The sequence below is a fragment of the Macrobrachium nipponense genome, chromosome 21 (assembly GCF_015104395.2).
Source record: "Macrobrachium nipponense isolate FS-2020 chromosome 21, ASM1510439v2, whole genome shotgun sequence".
NCBI classification, from domain to species: Eukaryota; Metazoa; Arthropoda; class Malacostraca; order Decapoda; family Palaemonidae; genus Macrobrachium; species Macrobrachium nipponense.
In genome coordinates this window covers 11,590,145-11,617,729 of record NC_087212.1, presented here as the reverse complement: position 1 = coordinate 11,617,729, position 27,585 = coordinate 11,590,145, and the positions used below count along the sequence as shown (strand labels likewise).

The following is a 27,585-nucleotide window of genomic DNA, read 5'->3' as shown; positions in this document are numbered from 1 at the left end:
AGATAAAAACACATTCAAATTCATAATAAAAATCTTCCAATAATATATTATGGGTAAGTAAAACAGCACCAAACCAATCCGCCCCCCACCAATCTTTTTAGAACGAAATAACACACGCATGTCTTTCAAGAAAACGTTCATAGCTAATAAAAAAAAAGCTAAACCAGACGAATAGTGAAGTGAAATCAAATGCCCCCCCCCCCCCCCCCACCCCCCCCCCCCCCCCCCCCCCCTCCCCCAATTCCTCACCAACCCCAAAACACATCCCGATGTGTACTGTAAGGTTAGGACTACTTTAAGGGACCTAACAGGACCTCATGCCTTCTTTTTTTGTACCAAGCAACATGAAAAAAAAGCTGTGTGCAACGCCCCAAAAACAGAGAGAGAAAAATATCTGGCCTCCATTTACACACTGGGAAAAACATTTCGCACGTCTAGACATAAGAAAAAAAAATAAAATAAAAAAAGAGCGAAGAAATCCATCCTCTGGATTACCGTCACGTTCCTGCCACCACCAGAACCATAACTCAAAACAGAACCACTAACATTTCCTACTGATACCAGTGTTCTTCCAGAATGGCAATGGACGGCCGTAAGTGTCCAACAAGTGTCTCTACAAATTGCTATACTGCTACTATTATTGCCGGTTCCAGTGGTAATAACGCTAGGTTTTAAGAATGAAGGGAACCCCAACTAAGGGCCATTAGTTACCACATTCATACAAAATAGAATACTACTACTACTACTACTATACTACTACTACTACTACACATAATAATAATATAATAATAATAATAATAATAATAATAATAATAATAATACTGTTAAAAAGAATGGCAGAATTAAGCGGGTTGATTTTATATATTGTTTTTTCCATTTCCCATACAATTCGCTTCTCAGGCTCAGCGATATTTCTGAGTAACTGTCCAACATTCATATTGGGAAATTTCAAAAAATTTTAATTTTTTTGAAAATTCCCAATATGAATATTGGACAGTTACTCATAAATATCGCTGAGCCTGAGAAGCGAATTGTAAGGAAAATAGATATATAATATATATAATCAACTCGCTTAATTCTGCCATTCTTTTTCACAGTATTTGCCTAAAATAATAATAATAATAATAATAATAATAATAATAATAATAATAATAATAATAATAATAAAATAATAATAATAATAATTGTATATTTATGCGAACATAACTTAGGATTTTTGACTAATAATAATATTAATAATAATAATAATAATAATAATATACCAGGCGTGATCCAACTTCTAGCTTACTTGGGACGCGTGCAAGATTTTCCCATGACGCGTAAGTCGCAAATAATATATTCCTTACATAATGTGAAGTGGTCTTCGTAATTAATACTCATACTTAGTAATACTCATACTAACAACAAGGATCAAATAAAAAGGACGCAAATTAAACGCGTTCATATATTCTCAGTTATAGGTGGAAACACAAAATAATTGAACTGATATACAGCCCCTAAATCCAGTACATCAAATAAATTAAAACGTGCTAAAAACTACGGCCAAGTAGCCCGTTGTTTCACCAACGGACATTTTAAAAATGTGCTGTTTTTTTTATTAGAAATAGCTCTGTAATTTAACATGTACATTATTAATTTTTTTACGTTTTTATTCTAATAAATAACTCATAAATATCCTATCCAAACATTTCTGCATTTTTAACTAAATGCAAAACACTATTTTTCAGACTTTTTAGGCTTTCCTACCCACCTCCCCCCCCCCCCCCCCCAACAAAAATAAGCAACAACAAAGTAGTTAGTAGGCTTACTCTACGAGTAAACGAAAAAAATAATAATAATAACAACAACAACAACAACATAAAATACATAGAAAACTTGAGTAAATCTGAGACGAGCGCATCGAGAGATGAAGAGGTCATCAAATATCACCCCCACCACGGATAAAAGACTTCTCGATCACTTCAAGACAATAGAAGTGACGCTCAACAGATGAAGTTACCGCAACGTCAGTTATACTTACTGACTCCACCTGCATAACACATGCACATTTCAATGCTCCCGAGCCAATACATTCTTCCAATATTAAAACTGATAACGTCGCTCCACGAACCCTCTGAATTGAGAAAAAAATACGAAATAAAACAACGCTCTCTCATCATCAGACGGCGCAAACAACGTTACACTAGTAAATGTTGTGGGGAGATTGTGGGTACCAGAGTTAACCTTTCTAACATTAGTTCATTCGGAGGAACTCCCAAGAGGGGAGCTTCACGCGTTATTCCAGGTCTCTTGGCAAAAATAAAGAAATATATAAACAAATATACATGCAAATCAATAGCCAGAAATAATATTTAACTTTGCATTAAAATAAATCAGCGATGCATCTCGCACATTCTTTTGCTACTCAAGTCCACATGGAAACGGGAACAGAGTCGAGGGGTAAAACTTGTTTCTGTCATCTCTCTAAGCAGGTTCGAGTCTACTGGATCCCTCCCTCTCCTCTGCTTAAAAATGACCCAGTATATAAAATCATTTCAGTCAGAGCGTTACCCCAATCGCGAGAAACGACACACACACAGAGGGACATGACTTCTGGCCCGTCTACCATTAATTAAATCTGCAAGGTCTCATTAGGTTCTTCGCTCAATTCGAGCGACTCTTCGAGTCAGAAGAGACACGTGAGGCCACGAATCAGAGAGAGGAAATGGGACTACATTCAAACCCTTCAAGAGGGTGTGGGTACATAATACGACCTTCGAATGTCATTCATGCCATGCACCGTCGTTTTAAAGCATAGGACGGGCGTCACTATTTATGCCCTTGTTTAGTCTAAGACAGAAGAGTTGATTCGATATGGGGGGAAAGAATAGAGAAATAAGAAAGTTGATTTGTTTGGAGAAATGGGTAAATTCAAGTTTGTAAAAAAATTATTATAATAATAATAAATGTAAAACGTTAGCAATGGGTATAAGTTATTTTTTGTAAAGAATGTGTAAAATGAAACCGAGAATGCACTATGGCCAGTTTGATATTAAAGAAAATCATAAATCTAATGACGGCATTATTACCGAAAGAAGGACCAGTGTGTAGGTGTGAGGACCAATTCAAACCTAATCTACAAAGGACATTAATAATAATAATAATAATAATAATTGAAAAAGAAACCTACAAATTTACTGCTGGGCCTTAACCCAGGCTGACAACCTACACATCAAATGAAGGGCCACAGATAGGGCCTGAAAGTACTCGAGTGTTGAGTAAAATAAAATGTAAATACTTATAAGTAAACACGTTCTACACAGTATTTTTGTGGGTTTCTTTTTCAATCTTCAGAAGAAAACTGGAAGAAGTTTTTGTTTGGTTAATTATAATAATAATAATAAAGTGATCATCTAAATCAAACTAGTTACAAGAATGACGATGATAATAATCAAATCAACAAAGACAACAATAATAATAACAATAATTTATTTCATTTAGCTGCCATCATCACCCCCGCACCCTGATAGGAAATACCAGGCTAGCGGCAAGAGAAGGGAAAAGCAGTCGGTTGCAAGAGAGCATTTCTCCCTTAACGTAACCTCCCATTCAGTTGCGTACAGATTTTTTATTTTTCTTCTTAATCGCTCCTCCGGCGCGAATGTCCTGAAATTGTGTCGCCACAGCATTCTGCTCGCTCATTAACACTGCGGGGAAATATCCGTGCCGAAATACCCATGATGCTCCAAGTTTTAAAGAGAAAATATATGGATGTGTAACTTTTTAAACATAAGAGAAGATGTAGAGAGGAATGGTAGATAGCGTTTATTTAGAGGAGAGGGGCTTCAACATTTAGGAAGCGAATGAGTGTATGCAGGATATTTATATAAAGGTGAGTGGCGCAGTGTACGTGGGGGAGTTCGACGCGCTGTTGTTGAAACTACTGTGTAGTTCCAAGCAGAACTAGTTCTGTAAACGTTTGCCATACACAAGGTTCACCAGCGATGATGTAGGAGTTTCAAGTATGAATGTGGCAGTGATTACTTTCACTCTCTCTCTTCCAGGGAGCCAACCCCTGAGAGGGTAAACATCATACATCTGGAAAATGAATATTTGCTTATCTATTGAAAAAAAATATTTGCTTTTTATTAAAAAAATCTTTAGTGTAAAGGCCTCTGATAAACAAAATGGCTCCCCCCTTCACCTCACACACACACACACACACACACACAGAGAGAGAGAGAGAGAGAGAGAGAGAGAGAGAGAGAGAGAGAGAGAGAGAGAGATACCTAAAGGATTTCCATGACATGATCCAGTAAGAATTCGACAAGTTTTACTTCGAAATCCCAAAAGACAAAGTCTGGAATAGAGAAAACTCGCCTTTTATCAATTTCCCTTCATTCTGGAAATCTAGTCACAGGCTTTTTCCCTTCCACTCCCTATTTCAGGGGATCTTTCAGAATTCGATTTTTTTTATGTGGCGGGACATAAGGGGAAATGTGAGCGCGCATACGCATTCGCATGTGTACGAGTGTCTGTGCAAGCAAGCGTGCATATACACCAATACTAAATTGCAATCATATCATATAAGCATAATTTACACATGTATATATATATATATATATATATAATATATATATATATATATATATATATATATATATATGTGTGTGTGTGTGTATATATAATATATATGTATATATATAATATATGTATATATGTATATTATATATAATACTATAATATTATTAATTATATTAATATAATAAATATAATAATATATTATTATAATATATATATGTATATATGTTATGATAATATTATGTATGTATATATTAATTATAATATATATAATATTGATATATATATAATTAATAATATACCTAAGTAATATATATATATATATATATATATATTATGGGAACCAAGGTGTGTCACCCCTCGGGTGACTCTGCACTGCATTCATGGGGTGGGGCTACTAACCCCCCCTCACGACGTAGCCCATCAATGTTAAAAGGGCTTATGCGCTTAACTTTACCGATCGGAAAACCGGCGATATGGCGACCGTACTGCTGAAGTGTGTGTGTGTGCCGACTGCAGTCGCCGTCCTGTGATTGCATCAACATTCTTGGAAGTAAGAGGGTAAGTGTATTCACTGCATGTTCACTCGGGGGCTTCTTTTGTCTGCATGCACTGGGAACTTTGTATAATACAAGACGCAAGATTCTCGCAGGGTTATGCGCTCACATTTTGGTAAGAACTCTTTATCTTCCTTTGTATAAATGTGCCCATATCCACACACTGTTGTTCTCTTTCTACGATTCCCTATAAGAGCATATATATATATATATATATATTATATATATATATATATCTATATATATATATTATTATATATATTATCCACTGTTTCTCTTTCTAGCATTCTAGTTGGTGCAAATGCCCGTACATCAATAATCTGTTATTAGACTCTCTCTCTCTCTCTCTCTCTCTCTCTCTCTCTCTCTCTCTCTCTCTCTCTCTCTCTCGTTTGTGTAGGTGCACGTACATCCATATCCAGTTATCACCAGTTATCAGCTGCCAGCTCTCTCTCTCTCTCTCTCTCTCATCTCTCTCTCTCTCTCTCTCTCTCTCTCTCCAGGGATACACGAGGCAAGCGGAGCCGTGTCCTATGCACCGGTGTAAAAGGGAATTTAATCCAGGATCAGGTAGGCAGATACGTATATACATGTTGCTGCCGACTAGACTCCCCTCATTCAACTTTAAAACAGGTAAAGCTACGTCATGCGTATTATGCACCCATTCCACAACATACCTTTTATACTAGGCTTTCGCTTGCTACAGTATCAGTAATTCTCATGAAATACAGTTTCTAATCAATCTTAGTCACTTTTCAAATAACGAGGCAGTACCTTGAAAGCATGGCTTTGTCGGTATCTTACTATCAAGAGACGACTATTACTATCTTCTTTCATCATATCTGGATTCCGATGCTTTCGAAGATGACAAACCTAGCCAGCCAACTTGGTCCCTTAAAATGAATAAAAACATGTATATAAATTGGAAAGTAAACGTAAAAAATGAATGAACAAAAACAAGTAAATAAATAGGAGGGTAAACGCAAAAATATCATTTTAATTATAATAAAGAGCAGAGTTAAATCATTGCACCTAATTGTTCACCAACATTTCGTATATAGCAGAGCCAGACTAGAAGTACTGCCTGTCTCTGTTTCTTCAGTACTTGAACGAAGTGAAATAAAGAGTCAACCAAATGATTCATCGGCGGACATGCGACGGAGGGTGCCAAGTGTTTATATCTGGATGCTATTTTGATGTTTTAAACGACCTTCCTTGAGAGACCCGAGATAATAATATAGGGTTATCGTCCGCCCTTCCCCAGACGTCCTCTCTACACGTTAATGACACACAGTAGTGCCATTTGAAGGTGATCATGTGGTTCTCTTAAATTCATTTTTTGACAAGTCAAAGCACCGAGAGAGAGAGAGAGAGAGAGAGAGAGAGAGAGAGAGAGAGAGAGAGAGAGAGAGTTTAGCAGTGGGTTAAGACCATTTGATCACGTGATTTTCCTCAATTAATTTTTAGACAGTTAAAGAACTGAGAGAGAGAGAGAGAGAGAGAGAGAGAGAGAGAGAGAGAGAGAGAGAGAACTTTTGGAAGTGGATTACAATCACTTGAAAGTGACAGTGTGGTTCTCATAAATTAATTTTCTAGACAGTCAAAGCACCTACTTAGAGAGAGAGAGAGAGAGAGAGAGAGAGAGAGAGAGGAGAGAGAAGAGAGAGAGAGAGACTTCTGTCAGTAGATTAAAAGACCTCCAACGAAGGAAATGTGTCAAGAAAGATGACAAATTTTATATGCTACAGAAGGAGGGAGAGAAGAGAAGCAGAAGAAAGTCAGAGACCGCAATGTGGGACACAGGTCAACATAGGATAATGCTTAGATCAAACAAATATCTCTTCATCTTCTTAACATCAAGGACTTTACTTCAAGCGTTGCTGCTCTAGAGCAGGAGCCTTCTGAGAGAGAGAGAGAGAGAGAGAGAGAGAGAGAGAGAGAGAGAGAGAGAGAGAGAGAGAATATTGGTTTTAGATTAATGTTAAAGAAGGGACAAATGAGTTAAGATCACCAAATGTAGTCTTGGCGTAGGCTAAATATGTCTCTATTTATATCACCTACGAAAAACCTATGTGAAAATAAAAGCCCACCAAATATCCTACATAAATAGGGACGAAAACGCCAAACACCTCGTACTCATCCTATGACGGAATATAGTGTACACAAGGCCAATATAGTACTGTATTGGCCTTGGGTGTACAATACGTTATAAGTTGGTAGTAGTGTCTAGGATGTATAGTATACGATAACAGGACACAATGTCATAAAAGCAAAGTCAAATTGTACCGCAGAGCAACTTTCAATAGATAAATAGACCACTTTCAATATCACGGAATGCAAGAAGGCAAGAAAAATTCTCGGTCAACACTGCAAGACAGCCCTCGAGATATTGCCGAGACGGAAGATTCTGAGGTGGAAAAAAAAAAAAAAAAAAAAAAAAAAAAAAAAAAAAAAAACCCGAACCGAAACAAAAGTTGCCGGAGGGCAACAATATATATATATATATATATATATATATATATATATATATATATATATATATATATATATATATATATATATATATTATATATATATATATATATAATATATATATATATATAATCTGACTGAGGAGTAACACAAGAGCTCAAAATACGACTCGGTAACAATCAAGTCAAAATAATACAGTAGTTTTAAGCATGGACAAATAGAAGCACCTAACATAACGAAAAAAAGGGTCAGTATTACAGAAAAAAGGTAAAAATTATATGTTTGAACCCCAAACATAAGTGTAATGAAGAAAACAACGTTTTCTGAAGCCCTCCTACCACTTTAAGAAACCGTCTCCACTATGACAAACCTGGCTCACGCCTGACTAACCAAAGAACGAATAAAAAGGTGGAAGATATTTGCTAAGTAAAATAGAGCCAGTTGAACCGCAAGAACGTGAAACTCTATTAGTTGCCTCGTGGCACTCTGAAAAGAAACGGCTCAAGCCAGACAAGATAAAGAATAAGTGAGACTGGCTGGCTGAACTGTGACAAAGGGAATGAAAATAACCGACACGTGACGAGTTAACAACAAGTTGTCCGACGCAAAAAAAAAAGTACCAAGAAGTGGGTTGCAACGTGTGGAAAAAATGAGTACCTCGACCAAACAAAATTATCACCCGCAGTGGTTCCAGTCGAGAGAGAGAGAGAGAGAGAGAGAGAGAGAGAGAGAGAGAGAGAGAGAGAGAGAGAGAGAGAGAGAGAGAGAGAGAGAGAGAGAGAGAGAGAGAGAGGCTGGCGGCTTTTGAAGCAGTGGTTATATATTCAAGTGGAAATTAAACAAGATCTCAAGCCGCAAGAGAATACAGAAACGGGTTTCCGAGTTGCAAAGGGTAAACATTATATTTTCTTATATTTATTTTTTTTAGTCCTTTGCATTGCAGAACCGAACACGTCTTTCGATTCCAATACCCAGTCATCAGCTTCTTTAAATTTGCTGCTGTAACCCCCAATCAAGACCTCAAAACCGTTATTATTCAAAATTACACATTTAAATCATAAACCTTCAAGATTTGACATTCAAATGCCTTTCTTAAAATTCAAACACACCAAAATTACCATTCACGTTTACTATTCAAATTAGCAACGCCAATACAAAAAACTTATCTTTTTCTGAAGGTTTCTTTGAAGCCACCACCTAGAATCCTAACATTTGATTTCACACAGCCAGGAATGAATCAGGCAACTGCAATGTGCATTTATTTGTTCTAGTTTTACCAAAGACACCTTACATCGGATATTAGTTCGATACAAATACTCTCTTTGTCTTACGTGGTCTTACGATACTCATTTCTCATTGCTTAAATTCGACTACGTTAGGTTATGAAGCCTAGGTATTGAGTTTCTACAATAAATTCCTCCTAATGATTTGAGGTACGGAAATGATAATGCCATGAGTAAACAGGAGGATTCATTAGTACACGGCTCACCGGCCTAATAAAATGTCTTAACATGCAGGTGATGCCCTGGTTTGCTGCAGCAATTCACTCGCTCAGAACTAATTAAGTAATGGACTGCCTTTTTATCCTAAATGACGTAGTTCATGAGCGTATATGGCGAAAATATTGTAATACGGATGTAAAACAAGGCTGCCATTGATTAACTGATCTCATACCTAATGCTCACATCAAAGATGTTGGACTACACTTCATAGTCAAGAGTATCTGACAATTCAAGTTGCCATTGATTCCACGCCTACTTCCTTGTAAACCTGACAAATATACCTAATGTGTACGTGCGCGCGCACTTCACAAGAGTGGGCGCTCGAGGCTTACTTCGCATAGGTAGTCATGATTCGTCCCAGAACAATTTAGTTTGGAAATCCCTGCAAAAACGGATAAATAATTTGACGAAAGTTTCCATATCCAATCTTCTGTCAAATATAGAATAAATAATAATTTTTAGATATTTTAGGTTGAGGTTTATAGAACAAGTCACAGCAAAAACTTGAAATGATCAAAGCTTGGCTTATGGACCATTTTCAATAGGTTGCAAACTTTCCACCCCCAAATCAAATCTTTCAAAACATCTTTTAAAACCCTTTAACATTTCAAACTTCATTCACCAAGTCAACATTTCACATTGCTCAACTTTCTTCCCTTAAGCAACGAACCTTCGCAACTTTGTTTATAGAAGGTCATCAGCCTTGTAAATCTGCCTCCAATTTCCTTCCTCGAAGACCCCCAACCTTTCAGAGTTTCGTTTATCAAGTCCTCGACCTTGTCAAGCCACTTCCAACCCTTCTTATCCACATCTCCCTAAGTTTCCAAAATGTCATCCTCCATTTTCGCAAGCTTTCAAAACCGTTTCAACGTCAATCTCGCCTTACATATTTCTTATTAACAAAGAATGTCCTTCCTTTCCTCGTTTAGGAGTGCTTGTGCTCCAGTCTATTCATTTGCAATTGCCGAGCCATGAGGCATTCATGCATCACGCATGCTTTCGCGGACTGCTGAGGCACTTGGAAGAGAGAGAGAGAGAGAGAGAGAGAGAGAGAGAGAGAGAGAGAGAGAGAGAGAGAGAGAGATAGCATTAAGCACTAGCCATGCTCTTCAGCCTCATTATGGACCCAGTGTACCGGAACAACCGCCACCAGCATCTACGCAATTATGGTTCCTTATCTTCTCTGGAATAACCACGAGAATTAAAATCATATTAAAGTGCACTGCATGTGCATAAATACAACCAAACGGCTGACATCTGATCAAAAACCACTTTTTACTTAAGAAAAATAAGACTTCTAGTGAAATATGTTAAAAGAAAAAGAGCGTTCACTTCGGAAAGCTTTATCCTAAAACTTACGACAGAATAAGCAAGGAAGCAGTCCTCATCAACAAGAACACACACACACACACACGGACATTACGCAAGGAACCAACGCCAGGTAAAATACTAGCTCTAGCTAAACCGCCTGAGAAAATGGTGTTACAACGCATATAAAGACATGGAGGAACTGCCTGCAGAATACAGAAAAATCACACGCGCCAGAAATCACAAATGGAATTGAATCTTCAATTATTTAAGGGACTACCGGCATGAGAAACAAACAAATACGAGATGCCCGCATAAAGGAATGGTAACAGCTTAAGTTTAGTATCCACAGACAACAGTGTCTGAAATAACACTTTTAGAGAGGAAACGACAATCATCACTTTAGTGGAACGCAGGAAACTCATAACTTGTAGTGAGACAGAGTTTCTGATCACAAAGATCATCAGAAACAAGGACAACAGAGGTGGCTCTGTAAAAAGAAAAAAGAAAAAAACATTTAAAGTAGATTATACAATAAATACGCACAAAACAGACACACACAAACACACACATTTTATATATATATATATATATATATATATATATATATATATATATATATATATATATGTGTGTGTGTGTGTGTGTGTATATATATATATATATATATATATATATATATATATATATATATATATATATACATATATATATGTATGATATATATAGGTAATTAGCTTATCAACGCTCCTTGTATTAATCCAAAACCATGAAACCATTTCATCAAGTGCACGACCTCCGGAATATCTCAAAAACATTCTTAATTTTCGGAGCATTTCTCTCTCTCTCTCTCTCTCTCTCTCTCTCTCTCTCTCTCTCTCTCTCTCTCTCTGTCTTTTTTTTTCCTGCCCAAGTCAAGTTATTTTGGCGAAGTTAGCTGCAATCACCTCTGAAAGAGCATTTATTCTCCATCTCTCCTGAATTTCCACACTAAACAAGAAATTTCCGGCAAGAATCATGACGAACACATTGCGAAATAACTTCCGAGCATCCAGTCATGTGAAGTGCACACAAACACACACACATACACACACATGTACACCCGCACACGCGCTCACACTATTGCCTGAGCCATGGACAAGCCGATATGGATGTAATTTCTCTGGTCTCAGGCCGAAATTCCATGGTCGCTTCGTGGTCAGAAATGTATTGCATGAAATACGAGTTTTTGGGGTTTAGGGGAGGGGTCATGACAGACTACGTCGGTAGGGTTAGGGGGAGGGAGAGGGTGAAAAGGGGAGGGGAGGGAGGGGAAGGGAGGGGGATGAGGAGGAGGGGAGAGGTTTCGTCCTCAGGGTAAATGTGAGTTGACTCAAAATTATTGCAACCTTTGTTGGAATACTCATAAGGCTCTTCGATAAGGTAATTACGTACATGCTCTCTCTCTCTCTCTCTCTCTCTCTCTCTCTCTCTCTCTCTCTCTCAAACTATACATTTTTCAACATCTAGCCGTTTTCTACTACCAGTGTGTGGCCACAGAGAAAAAAAACAAGAAAACTGTATCCGCCACATTCAAACGTTGCCTACTGAATAGTGGATGAAGCCCTGAGCAGAGGAGTTCCACAAAATTAGCCGCTTTATACACCCAGAGTAGATGGCTCACCATTAACACGCCGAACATCCATGAACTCACTGTTACATTTCAACTACTCACCACTGCCTAGTTTTCTTCTCTACCTTACTCCGACCACTGTCGAATTATGCATTCATTCATCAACATACATTCCGATATACAGGGTGTCCATAAAGTCCCAGTACCATTACAAGTATTTATTGCTCAGAATGGTACTGGGACTTTATGGACACCCTGTATAGTTCAACATAACCAAAATAGATATCAGAACACTGACCCACCTTTTTACATATACTTAGATTTTTTACAAATTATACATTTTCGCTCCCCACCTTGATTTCTTATCCTTTCACCAATCTTAATCACCTAAACTATGCAGGTAATTCATCACAACAACTTCAGCATTGTTTCTTCCATTCGCATTCAACATGTACACCTAACTTCCATAAAGGAGAAATGGCTCAATGATTCCTTCTAACATTCAATGTTGATTTCCGTACATACTAAAACCTCCTTTCACTTCTTATACACAAATCCTGCTACTTCCTTTCTTCATCTATTCAACGGCTCTTCCCTTTTCTCATCCTACCATCATGCTTGCTTTTGCTCCCAAATAACTACTCAAAACAACGCTTCCTTCCTTCCAAAATTCATTACCTACATCGTATACTTCTGCAGCTTCACCCAGAACTTTTCTTGCTCATCTCTTGTCCCGTCTCTAATTCCATGAACACTGCGCTCAGAACCTGCAAAGTTCAACACTCAAAAGTCTTTCTTAAACTTAAACCTACTGGAACTTAAGATGCTGGCATCATCTAAAGGTCTCGAACCAGCGACAGTCATAGCAGAACCGTCCAACCTCAACAATGAAGATATTTATAGAAAAATTGTACGATAGAAATAAGCGTGTATAGAAACACAATTCTTAGATTAGCCGAGATACGGTTTACAAAAACAAATGGTTAAAACTCACAATTGCCTAACGAATCTTACTCTCCAAAATCTTGTAACACATGACCACTCATCTCTCGCTATTAAATCCAGTAAGGAGGAAATGAAAACGCAGATGAAAATAGCATACATAAGAATAAATGGAATCAAAAGAAGGAACAACCACCTCAACGCCCCAAATGGATCTGAATCATTCAATACATTTACCTGCAACCACGATCATCGCCATCCATAAGACCCAGCAACAGCAGAGGCAGCAAACCCAAGTCTAGCGAAAACCGCCACCAAGAAAATACTTCAGTTACACCTTCCAACCCTCCCCCAATTCCTCCATCTAACCAACAACCCCCCCCCCCCCCCCCCCCCCCTCCAGCATAAGAATCCCCCTCCTCCACCACAATTCCACCTCCCACCCTTAAACCCATCCTCACGGAAACCTCCTGCCACCTTTAGAGAGGCGGCAGGAACGCATTGCAGGTTCTTCGTTACCTTTGTTAAGGCCCAATGAGCACGGAGGCCTGGGTGGCGGGATGCAGTGGCAAGACTCTCTCTCTCTCTCTCTCTCTCTCTCCTCTTTGGACGATGAAATTGAACTGGTGTTGAGTAGCTCCCCCTAAGGCGGCCTCTGGTGTATATGGATTTATCATTTTTATTATGAAGATGAGTTCATGTGTGTACAAGAGCGTGCACACAATACATACGCACACATCATATGTGGGTCGTGTGTGAAAAAAAAATATAATATATATATTATATATATATATATATAATATATATATATATATATATATATATATATATCGTATAGTCCTACGCATTATAGAAATCTGTTGATTTTCTTAAAAGATTCGAGAAAACTTAAAAAAAAAAAAAAACCTGTAACGAAACCAGTCCTACATATTTACTACTGATACATACACCCAAGACAAATACCCCAAAACAAGGGAGAAAAGTGAACTTTACAAACAGTTTCCCGCAATAGGGCGATGCTTAACCAAGCAAGTGATTCTCAAAGCCCGCAATATCCTATTTCAGTTCGCGTCGCGCACTGAAATACACACACAAATGAATAACCCCCCTGGTCTCCCCGGGTAGGAAAGGAATATTCCATTTCTATAACATTCCTCGTGAACAACGAGCAGTTTCTGGGTATCTAACATTCCGCACGTTTTCATTTTGGGGCGCACGCAATAACCCAAAGAGGGGATTGCAAATATAGCGATATCTTTACCCATATGAGCTTCAAGCATGTGAAACTTTTATTTTTTTTATTATTTATTTTTTTTAGAACGTTCCGCATTTAACTATGCATGAGCTACTATATGTAATATGCTTGGACTTATGATAATCAGTGGTTTATCAAATAACATACGGTGGATTTTGTTGATCTTTTTGTAAAATAAGGAATAGGATCGTTATTAACTGACCATAATATTATTAAACGGCGTCAGAGCAACTGTGGTCATCGAGGGGACGGGGCTATTAAATATCAACAAAGTGCAAATATTATGTAAGACTTGAGGCGTCAGGTAAAAAAAAAAACACTTGGGTAATCTTCGCTACTCAGCTAAAAAGTGGGAAGTTAATAGCTGCTCATAAATTTATTAAATATACCCTCGGGGGTAAATTTCAGCTCTATTAACTTCGCCACTGAAAAACTAAACGATGTCTTTTTCTTTATTATTATTATTATTAGTTTATTACTATATAACTTCTCCCAGCCATTTTCTTATGCACGATATAAAAAAAAATATCAATACACGTCACTAAATTTTGTTGAGTCGTCCACTTAATAAAAAATGACTTGTTTTAGATTTTAAGAATAAGACGACAATATGCAGACAGATTTATTTCTTTTCTTACTTTTACAAAAGTGGTTATCTTAAAATTAATTAGTGTTGTCAACATTAACTGATGCTCTAAGAGCCAAAGCAGAGTCGATAACATCAAAATGTAGAACTGATATGAAGAAAGGAGGAAGAAGGAATACAGAATTTAGCCCAAAGACCAAGCGCTGAGACCGACGAGGTCATTCAGCGCTGAAAGGGAAACTGACGGTACGAAAGTTTGAAAGGTGTAACAGGAGGAACGCCTGCCCCGCAGTTGCACTACGAAACGGCTGTTTGAGAGGATGGAAAGTCAGATGGAAGAAAGGGAATATGAGTGGAGGTACAGTAAAACGAATGAAAGAGGTTTCAGCTAGGGGCCGAAGGGGCGTTGCAAAGAACCTTAAGTAATACCGACAGTGCACCACGTCAGGTGCACTGACGGCACTATTCCCCCTACGGGGGAATTCTTAGATGTAAACACATAATATATATTAAGGATTTTCTTGTATAAAAACCACATCATCTCATATTATAACAGAAACGGAGACAGCATTCAACACAGATAGAGACACACACACACATTACGGGTGGAAAATTCTGATTTTCTCCGCCCAGACTATGACTAACGCAACTTTAAGTCTTACAGAAGGTGGATATTTCAAAAGTTCTCTTTGTTTATCATTCCTCACGGAAAGAAAGGCTATGATCTGACGGGATTTCATTTAAAAATGAAAACCTTAGTTATAATCTTCAAAGGGCTTCCCCTCACTCTTTCGGCCTGGGAAATGATACTGCAGAGAGAGAGAGAGAGAGAGAAATGTTCGATTCTATATATCACCTACGATCGCTGCCGCCAAGGTCTCTCTCTCTCTCTCTCTCTCTCTCAAACGCACACGAGTGAATTGGCGTCGCAAGAGAGAGAGAGAGAGAGAGAGAGAGAGAGAGAGAGAGAGAGAGAGACTAAAAATAACTTGTAAAAAGTATATTCAGGCGGAAATAGAACATAATCCAATTATCTATAATTGGTGTCTACCCTATCGACAGGGACAGAACAGCCGAGATATATTATGAAAGCAAATCGAAGAATTTTGAGAGCTGAAACGTAGCCAATTGAAAAGTGGGCAAGATGGGGTCAGTCAACTGCAAAACATCGGAAATTGGTCTCTCTTTTTCTACGTCGAAGAAAAATTGAATTTACCGATATCCGTTTTCGAAAAAAAAATTGAACACAGATAAAATACACATAGTCTAAATAGTTTTTTCGTAAATTTAACCTATTAATATAATTAAATTATTAATATTATTATTACTTAATGAAAGCCTGAACAGTCAATCACTTGCACCGCAAAAGAATGGCCTTCTGTAAAGTAACCCGTTATAGAAACTTCGGTAAAGACAATGAATAAATGTAATGTGTAATAGGATAAAACCAGCATACCCACTGTGGAATCCACCACTAAAAAGGAAGAAAGAAAAAAAGTGAAAACCTGCCCGGAGTTGACTCATCACTTGGTGATATGAACGTAATATAATCCTTCATACACGTTCACATATCTGACTCAAATGTCATTCATATAGAATGCCCCTCACCACGAAAGTTTGCCAGAGGCCAGCCTCCTCCTCCTCCTCCTCCTCCTCATCCTCCTCCTCCTCCTCCTCCTCCTCCTCCTCCTCCTCGCTCTAATCTCCCTGGAGATTGTAAAAGCCAGCAGCATCATTTTACCTACGAAATCCTCTCATCTCCTATCCCCCCTCCCCCTCCCCACGCGTACCCCCCCTAGTCCAACTTCCCCTGCCCTTGCAACTCGACTTGGCAGTGGCTTTTTATCTCTTCCTTTATCTCCATTCATTTTGAATGCATCTTATTACGTGGCGAGGCTGCCTCCTCCATTCCATGCATTCCTCCTGGTCATTCAATCGATTGAGAACATCGATTCTGGCTGAGAGAGAGAGAGAGAGAGAGAGAGAGAGAGAGAGAGAGAGAGAGAGAGAGAGAGAGAGAGAGAGAGATAACCACACTCGCAATTTTGGATTTTGAATAATGATTTAATTTTCACTTACATCGGTATCAACACATTTCAGAATCCTGTTCAACCGTAAATCAATCATTATTGTTATTACTGGCGAATCTCTTCCATGAAGTTAGGGCGTACACCTGGGCAGTCATCCTAGTTGGGGGCCATTTATTCATCACCATCATAACCGTTATAGTTCTTCAATCTGTGCAAACATGAGGAACGAAGACGTAAAATAAGCCATTTGCTCTAATAGGACCGAATACCCATGAGTGATAGAGAATGGGAAACAGGGCAACTCTATGACAAATAAACACATAATCACATCACCGCGATTCATATACAGTCATTACGCTACAAATGTCGTTTAATATCCAATTCACGCTACTTCGGGAACATCCCCGACGGGGAATTATATAGCGATACTTGGATCGGTACAGAAGGGTCTCGAACTCTGGACGTAGTACCTTCCAACGACTCCGGTCGACGGTCTATAAAACACACACAAAGATATATATATAATATATATATATATATATATATATATATATATATATATATATATATATATATATATATATATATATATATATATATATATATATATATATATATATATATACATACGTATTTTGAAGTAATATTAGTCCACACTTATGCAAGATGTGTATTTAAAAAATTCTTACATAAGTGTGGACTTTTATTACTTCAAAATATTCCAATCACGTTATGGTGATTTTTTTAGATACACACACACACACACACATATATATATGTATGCATACACACGTGTGTGTATGTGTGTGTAGACAGATAGATAAATACACAGATAAGCTGTAACATCGGGCTTGGAACATCACAGACGAAATCTTCAGAATCAGTCCATGGAATTTATCATCGATGTGAATGGAGAGGGAGAGGGAAAAAAAAAACGCTTCTCAATGACTGAATAGACGGCATCTCAATGGCATCCCATGAATTATACATGTATGAGGAAGATTATTACGCAGCCAGAGAGAGAGAGAGAGAGAGAGAGATGTAGTTATATATGAAAACAGGGACATTGATAATATATTTGTACAGTTGATCTACGAGAGAGAGAGAGAGAGAGAGAGAGAGAGAGAATGGGGATGATCGAATATGTAGTTATGTACGCATAAAAAGGTCATTAGTATTATATCAGTATTTTTTAGAGAGAGAGAGAGAGAGAGAGAGAGAGAGAGAGAGAGAGAGAGAGATGGGAGTGATCAAATATGTATTTAGGCACGTATGACATGAGCAACATTAGTAACATACCAGCACGGTTTTTTTTATCTACGACGAGAGAGAGAGAGAGAGAGAGAGAGAGAGAGAGAGAGAGAGAGAGAGAGAGAGAGAGAGAGTCATAATAACCTGGCCCTTGACTAGACTGCTGATTGCGGTACAGATAAGAAACTTCAGAAGCATTGATCACGCCAGGCTTTTCACTCTTGGATGAGGAGGAGGAGCTGACCTCAAGTGGCCTCAGGGCTCTCTCTCTCTCTCTCTCTCTCTCTCTCTCTCTCTCTCTCTCTCTCTCTCTCTCGATCAACTGTACAAATATATTATTAATATCCCTGTTTTTATATATATAACTACATACTCTCTCTCTCTCTCTCTCTCTCTCTCTCTCTCGTAGATCAACTGTACAAATATGTTATTAATATCCCTGTTTTTATATATGTAACTACATACTCTCTCTCTCTCGTGAGAACGTGTTCGTCCAAATCGTTTTTAGGCCTTTGTATTCTTGTAAAAAGATTATAATTTATGACTCTCTCTCTCTCTCTCTCTCTCTCTCTCTCTCTCTCTCTCTCTCTCTCTCTCTCTCTCTCTCTCATCTGCTGGTGTACGCGCCGTTATTAAAATATAGAACATGAGATATTTCCATTCTCGTTATATGTAGTGTAATATTTGATATTCTTAAAAACTAACACATTTTATATTCTTATTACAAAAGTAATAGTGTTCTTAATTAAAATATCAGATATTCCTAAAAAAAAGTAATAATATTCTTAATTGAAATATTTGATAATTCAAAAAATGTTATACAATTCCCAATTAAAATATATGATATTCTAAAAATGTAATACAATTCCCATTAAAATATTTAATATAAAAAGTAATAAAATTCTCTATTAAATATTTGATATTTGTAAAATTCTAATGCAATTCTCAATTAAAATCAATGATATTCCTATACAAGTAGCCTAATGCGACTCTTATTTAAAATGTTTGATATTCTTAAAGTTATACAATTCTCAGTTAAAATAGTTGATATCGTCAAAACAGTAAAACAATTCTCAAACAAAATATTTGGTATCGTTTTTTAAAAAATTACAATTTTCAATGAATGAACGTTAATAATTATGCAACTGCATTACCTAACGCGATCCCCGGTGGCAACAACGTCACAAAACGAATGCCAGCAGCCATCGTGTACTAAAATAAACGCAGACGTGACTAATTGACAACAGCGAACTTAATGAGACATCCACGCCTGACATGCAGCAGCAGCGTCGTAAATACCGGGTCGTCGCAGTTTCAACTCCCGGGTTTCAATCACACAAGATGACTGTGTCCTCGTGTCCAAAGGAGTGTGTGTCCCAATGAGAGAGGGTCCAAACAAGTGAGTGTCCATATGACTGAGTGTCCAAATGAGTGAGTTTATAAATGAGTGAGTGTCCATATGACTGGGTCCAAATCATTGTCCAAATGGGTGAGTGTCCATATGAGTGAGTTTCTACAAGAGAGAGGGTCCAAATGAGTGAGTTACTTCATGAGAGAGGCCCAAATGAGTGAGTGTCCAAATGAGTGAGTTTCTACATGAGAGAAGGCCCAAATGAGTGTCCAAAAGAGCAAATGTTCAAATGAGCAAGTTGCTAAATGAGTGAGTGTCTAAATGCGCAACTGTCCAAACAAGTGAGTGTCCAAATGATGAGTGTCCGAGTGTGCCCAGAGTTTCTTCTCATGCCTATATATGTGTTCTACTCTTAGTTTTCAGTTTCCTACAGTGCGCGTTAGTGTTAGTCAGTCTAGGTCTAGGGGTCTAGATGTCCAAGCACCAGTATGAATGCATGCTCAGTGTGTCTGTGCGTGTGTGTGAGTGGAGGAGGAGGAGGAGGAGGAGGAGGAGGGGGGAGGAGAGGAGGAGGAGGAGAGGAGGAGGAGGAGGAGGGAGGAGGAGGAGGAAGGAGCGTTGTGAATTTTCTATCTAAAATGAGATTAGTTTGTTTCTTTGCCCCTAACTTACAAAACTACGTTCTCTATCTAACGAACGCACTGCTACCTTAATGGAGATAGAATTCAATAATGAAAACATAAAAGATATAATAATCCATACCAAAACAATAAATTTCATACTACATACAAATAAAAGCATAACAAATAATACCGCATCACGGTTCCATGTCGTACCAGGACGATTAGAGCGAGCTTCCTAAATGAAGCCCAGTTTTCTATTAAAAAAAAATAAAAAAATAAAAAAATAAGGGCCTGGTGTAGTGGAGGGGCGGCGGGAGATCCACTAATTAAGACCCACAACCTGGACGATGATAGATGACGGAATCGCGTCGTATCACGAGGCATATCCCTTCCTATTCTCCCAACATTATCCGAAGCGTTTCCGAAAGTTCTGGACCGGAGCAGGGAATACTCGTTTCACGCTGCCTGGCTCCCTCCCACACGGGGGAGTTGCAAGATGCGCTCTTGCAATTGGTCTGAACTCATTCCTTAAGGCTCCAGGGTATTCTGTATTGTGTTTACTTTCTTACAGTCGAAGCATTTCGGTTATTTACTTTGTTTTAATGATCTTATGAAACTGGTATTCGGTATTTTAATTACTTTCTTACTATCGAAGTATCTGGTTATTTATTTTGTTGTGTTAAATGAGCTCAAGGAATTAGTCTTAACTAATGCCATAAGGCTCCAGGGTATTTTGTATTTGGTAATATGTTTTATTGTGCCTTTTGATTATATATTATAGAGTTGTTCCGATGTCCCAGTGACAAGTAGTCCTTATCGAAATAAGATTTATTTCTGCCCTATTGTTGATTTTGGTGACTCGTCAATTTATACCATTTTTATTCATTTTTGCTTTAGAAACAAGACTAATTAACGTTGTGCTTTACTGGCGTTTGTCGTCGCTCCAATTGAAATTTGCCTATTACAGAAAATCCAACCAAGAACCAGGAAAGTTTCTGTACTACAAAACGTTGAACACAAAGGAATCCAGATGTCCATAAAAAAAAAAAAAGTTAAATATCCATCCCTCGATACACCACCATCTTATAAGAAAGAAATTCCTAATGGAACCCTTGACGACAAAAGGCTATTTCCTTTTCATTGATGATGACATTAACGAAGTAAATTAAAGGAAATCCTCCCGTCTGACAATACACAAAAAGGGATAAAGAAGCCAATTTAGGGCCGCCAATGATTTTCCTTTCTAGGAGGAAGTCCATAGAGAGAGAGAGAGAGAAAAAAAAACCTCAGAAATCTCCTTTCATCAAAAATTATGATTCGCATAATTTTTGATAGAATAAATGAAACGCAACACATTATTCTTTCATTTTGCCAGAGATGAACGAACTGATGAAACGAACAAGAAATATGTTAAAATACATTAAGTATGATCGGACACAGACTAACATTGTAGATAAAAAAAAAAAAAAAAGTGACAAAAAATAACACGGAGAAAGAAAGGGACTTAAAAAACACGTAGAGAAAAGTTACTTACAAAACACTTAAGAAATAAAGTGACTTAAAAAATGTAGAAAAAAAGTCACTTAAAAAAACACGTAGAAAAAAACGCAACTTTAAAATAACTATCGTAAACAAGTAAACGGAGGAAAATCTTCGTCCTATTTCTAATATCGCAAACATCGTCAGGCCGCAGATTAGTATCGCACATAAAACTCCTACAACGTGTTTTATGACAACAACGGAAGAGCGAACAAGCTTTTGAGTTTTTCCGTTCCACCGAAACCAACCAACCCTTCGCTCACAACCGTGAAATATCTCCCTTCAGAAAGGATACTGTTCCAGAACCGGATATTTTGTTTTGTTTTTTATTTATTTATTTATTTTTTTTTTTTTCATAAAAACCCACGGCGATTTTTTTTAGTCTAATCTATTTCTCTTTCTTCAACAGACTATTGTGATTCTTTTTAATCATTCTAATCTATCTCTCTCTCTCTCTCTCTCTCTCTCTCTCTCACACACACACACACACACATAATGCAAACATACAGTAACTAGTGACCTCTTTCTCAAACGACTGAACAAATATATATATCCATTCTCTCTCTCTCACAAATACAAATTGCAGTAACAGGTGATCGCTTTCTCAAACTACATAACACATAGGTATCCCATCACTCTATATAAATTTACACAAACACTACACTCTCTCTCTCTCTCTCTCTCTCTCTCTCTCTCTCTCAAAACCATTGCAACACCACATGAAAGATAAGTGCCTCGGTGGAATGCCTGGCAATATCTTGGAACTTGTCTCATTTCCCTTGGTAAACTTCAAGTTGCGTTCTCCGATAAGAGCTTCGAAGAGTTTTCTTTTTCACGCTGTTATTTCTTTGTTATTTTCTAGTTTTCTTACTCATTTTTTTTTTTTACATTTCATTATTTTAAAATTTCTCAAGTGACTCTAAGGAATATGAGGTCAGGAAACATGAATGAGGAGAAATAAATGATCGCATTCATCCCTTACATATAGGATTGGAGAGCAATTAGCCAACTAGGATATTTCTTTACTCCTATTCTAATTATACTGCAGGTTAATTAAAAAGAAAAAGATCCATGCAGCAAACACCAAAGCCACAAGGTACACATATTCGCTTACTCGATGTGTAAGCCTACAATCCACTTTGTTGCTGTTGTTTTTGCTGTTAGTGTTGGGGTAGGTAGGAAAGCCCTATAGAAAAGCCTAAAAAGGTCTGAAAAAGGTGTTTCGCGTTGAGTTACAGCTACAGAAATTTTAGCATAGGATACTTATGATGTATTTATTAGAATGGAAATGTAAAAATAAATAATGTTTATGTTAAACAGTATAGAACAATTATTTTTAATAAAATATAGCGCATTTATTTTATTTTCATTTCCGTTGGTGAAACAACGCTCTATTTGACCGTAGAATTTAGCACGCGCCATGAGTAAGCTGGAGGTCAGATGTTGCTTTGTTTTTCCATCAGTTGATATAAAACTTAATCACTAAATGAAAAATAGCACGGGGCATACCGTTCTAAGTCTTGGAACATAGCAGAAGATCATGCACCCACTGTTAAAACACTCTATTTCAACAAGCATTCTAATCACCTCTTACCGACCCCAAGACCAACAAATCTGTAATAGCATTCTGGCTTTCGAAATGTTGAAGACTCATTGTTTCTCGCAAAATATGTTTGCTGAACACGAACAACGACTTCTAGACTTTAATTCATGGTCACTAACCTCATTTTCATATAAAATATATAGCTTCATTAGTGGAGTATGCATGGACTCAACTGTGCGTGCTCCCAAATCTCTCTCAAGTCTACAGTTCAAAGGTTATGGCCGAAGGGGGTGTACGAAACTACGGTATTTGGAACCACGATTTGACCTAGAAGCACAATATTGAAATACGACGAAAAGCAACGTTTGCAGACGTAAGGAACAGAAGTATGATCTCCCTTTATGCACATCAAAGCTTGGTGGTCTGTCTGAAATTTCTTCAGCTGTTCAAGATGAGCTGCGATGACAAGGTAAACGTGAAGACAGACAGACGAACAAACTGAGGGGAAAACCGATATCAACCCGACCCCTAATTCGACTTTGCCTGCAGCTGATTAAAAATATACATTAAATGATCCAAGAGACAGAACGTCACATAATCCTCAAATATAAACTACGTAATACTGCAAGCAAACTCTGGCGCTCTCAAACTCCATCAACCAAGCCCCGAGAGTGCCAAGCCTCAATTAATTCATCCGCAGGTCCCGAGAGCTGAAGTTTTCAAATTATCAAGTCAATACCGAAGGCGGATGCTTTCTGATCGGGCTTCACCTGGGCATCAGTCACCGTCAATTACGGAACCACTAAAATTCGGTCTCCTTCGGTTGGTAATGGTACTATAGTAGATTCACATCAACCGTGCATTTGATGTCTAGGCCAGTCCTTTACGACGCCCCTGATTGGTTGTTGAGAAGCCAATCACAGGACTGGAAACTCTCAGTCACTCTCGAGAGAGTTCACACGGGCGGGATGTATGTTCGACCTCTCATGAGGAATACGTTTGAAAGACGTATCCCTCAGGAGAGGAGGAACACACATCCTGCATATGTGAACTCTCGAGAGAGACTGAGAGTTTCCAGCCCTGTGATTGGCTTATCAACAGTCAATCAGGAGCGTCGTAAGGGACGGGCCTAGACATCAAATGCACGGTTGATGTGAATCTACTATAGTGGGCGTCGCGTGAGTTAGGACTTCTGGCATCTTTCCGCCAAACTTTGCACCCAGCACCCAATACTGGCGGCAAACTTTGAAGGCATGAACGAGGGTCCAAGCACTATCAGAAAGCAAGAAGGTGCGCAGCAAGAAACATAATGCATAATGCTGGAGTGCATTGCCACATTCTGAAACGGCTTTGAATATCAGCGTCTAAAATGAAGAGGCTTGAACGTCTGGACGAAGTTTTTCGTAAAATTTCAAGTTACTAGGTGTGGTGGTTCCAGCATTTTCAATCTCAAATAACGTATGCAAAGCACAATAATATATTCTTTTCATAACTCAAGAGTACTCTAATAATAAGCAGTGATCATTTCTGAAATCACATAAGTGGTTTTTAAGTTAAATGCATGTAATATATTCAGATACGTTATTCGATATAAACTAAAAAAAGTACATAATAATAATAATAATAATAATAATAATAATAATATAATAATAATAATAATAATAATATTAATAATAATCTTCATCATCATCAAAGGAATCCTGCCCCTCAGTCCATTCTTAAAATCCATTGAAGGCTTACTCCACAGCAACCCCCTCACTACTCTGTCCATTTACTCCTCAGCAATAATGACCTGACATGCAAAAGACTCACAAATATTTTTAGTAAATAGAACGATAAAGTGGGGATAGTGGGATGAATCTGTACACATAAAGAATAAACCTGCAGATAATTCAGTCAATATTATTGAAATTTCCAAAAAAAAAGAAAAATACGAAAAACAACATCACGTATAATGGTATGCCAACTATCGCATTATCGGCAAGGCTGACACTTGAAAAGGACCTCGACGACATTTTAATATCCTATTTTGCAATGGCAAATACCAGCACGAAATCCCTCCGCCTCAGCTTATAAGGCAGCGAGATCTTACTGCCCAGCACTTGATAAAATGCTGAAGTATAATTAACCACAATAAAACAGTTTATGGAACAAAGCAAATAGATATCAAAGTAGTCTCGTGAACGGAATAATAAAAAAGGAAATATTACAATTAAAGAATCCAAAATTCCTAAACAGATCAAAGAATAACAATAAGAAAAATAAACTAGTAGATGAAAGAATAAGCGATAAAATACAAAATCCCCCAACAGATAATAGAAAAATTTGAAAAATAACGAAAATCCAGAATTCCTCAGCAGAAAAAAAAACGAAATTCCCGAAAAATAGAAAAACAAGAGGAAAAAAACAATTCCCCAAACAGATAAAAGAAAAAACAAGAAGCCAAATAAATAAAATTCCTGAACAGAGAAAAGAAAAAAAAGAAAAATAGAAAAAAGAAAATCCCCAAACAAAAGAAAAACAAGAAAAAAAAGAAAAAAAAAAACCCCAAAAAAAAAATTCCCCAAAAACATTAACAAAAAAAACAAAATGAAAAAAGAAAAACAAGAAAAATAAACGAAATTCCTGAACAGATTAAGCACAACAAGAAAATAAATCCCCCGAAAAGATAAAAGAATGAGAGAGAAAAAAAAACCCAACGGATGAAAGAAAAACGAGACGAAAAACGAGACACAAACTTACCTTAACCAAATTGACGACCGCCTTGGAGACAGCCATGACTGGCTTCTCCAAATCGGGCATAGCATTGCCATCCTCAGCCTCTTCGTGTAGGATCACCAGACGGGACACCTGAAAGATAAGAAAACAAATCAATAAACAGAATCAAATAAAAAAAAAACTAATACAAATCAGGTTGCGTTATAGGAGGTCATATTTCCTGGAGATAAAGGAGAGACGCATTAAAAGATTACTAGTAATATCTCAGGATAACAAACCTTTATTATAAATGTTGATAAATTCATATTTAAAGTTAAAAATGAATGTTAAAGTTAGCTAATTTGACATACAATATATGTATATATTACGTAATATATATATATATATATATATATATATATATATATGTATATATATATATATATATATTTTTCCCGAGTTAACGACTCGAGTTAAGATAATTAACCTTTACTATAAATGATAGTCAATTCATAAAGTTAGCTAATCTGACATACACTTTGTTATATATATATATATATATATATATATATATATATATATACAATATATATCATATTTATATATAATATACACACAAATATACATAGACAAGCATAGTGGACCCTTCTAAAATCCATAGGGCGGTTATTTCGTTCAATAAAGCTGGTCTTATGCCTGCACTGTCTTCCGCTCGTCCGAGCATCTGGCAAAAAAAAGAGAGAGAGAGAGAGAGAGAGAGAGAGAGAGAGAGAGAGAGAGAGAGAGAGAGAGAGAAAGGCCCCTTGTGAAACCGGCGGAGCGAGACAGGAACCAGGAACAGGAGGATGCAGGCGACGCGGGGGGGCGTCGCCTAATTAAGTTCAATGCAGTGAATAACAATAATAACTATGAGGCACTCTTCACGTGGCACTAAATCGGCTTTGCAAATGTCAGCCACCGTGACACTGCCATTAACGCCTAATTGCCAGCGACACTCCTTTTACCTCACCTGCATTCCCCGACGCCGTGCACATGCGCCCGCCCGCACGCACGCACGCACGTGCGTGAATGTCAAGTTCTGTAGTACAAAGTGCAAAAATGCTTTTCGAATCCCTTTCTCGAATAAGTGTCAATCCGAGGGCCAAAATTCAACATCCAAATGAAACTGTGTTCTTGAGAAACACAATCATTCCTTGACGAGAAAACTTATCGTACACTACAAACATATTTTCTTCATAAGAAAAGTATGTCACGGAGATAAATTTTTAGATATTAAATATATTCATCCATAAGGGGCATGTATATAATTCCTTATTCATCCCAAAATATTTCTCAATACTACTATTTCTGATTTAATGATTATTATTATTATTCTTTTTTTTTTGGGTCATATCGACGCGAATTCTTGTATTCCCCAATAAACCGTATATCCTTTCATATCGTACTCACCAAGGTATATAGAATACACACAAACACACATACACATATATATATATGTGTGTGTATATAATTATATATATATGTATATATATATACACACCTTGGTACTCACCATACCTTGGGTATGACTTACATCGAATTACAACTGATAGGTGATTCTGTCCCAGCCAGTAACTGAATCTCGGCCTTAGGTTTAGAAACAATCAACATTCGACTTTGACTACTCAGCTACCAAGAGATATGAGTTGATATCGACGGTGCCATAAACATACCTGCCGAATTCCATTTCTGTAATTGGATATCGGCCCTTCTTCATC

At 37.4% G+C, this 27,585-nt stretch overlaps 1 protein-coding gene across 6 annotated transcripts in view; it reads right to left on the bottom strand.

The window, feature by feature from the left end:
• The window catches only part of LOC135197796 (vinculin-like), a 210,932-nt gene that overhangs the window by 104,431 nt on the left and 78,916 nt on the right, over positions 1-27,585 (bottom strand). For all 6 annotated transcript variants that reach the window (XM_064224917.1, XM_064224918.1, XM_064224920.1 and 3 more), the window contains exon 2: positions 25,874-25,981. In XM_064224917.1, the coding sequence (XP_064080987.1) occupies positions 25,874-25,981 (108 nt within the window). The remainder of the gene's footprint in view (positions 1-25,873; positions 25,982-27,585) is intronic.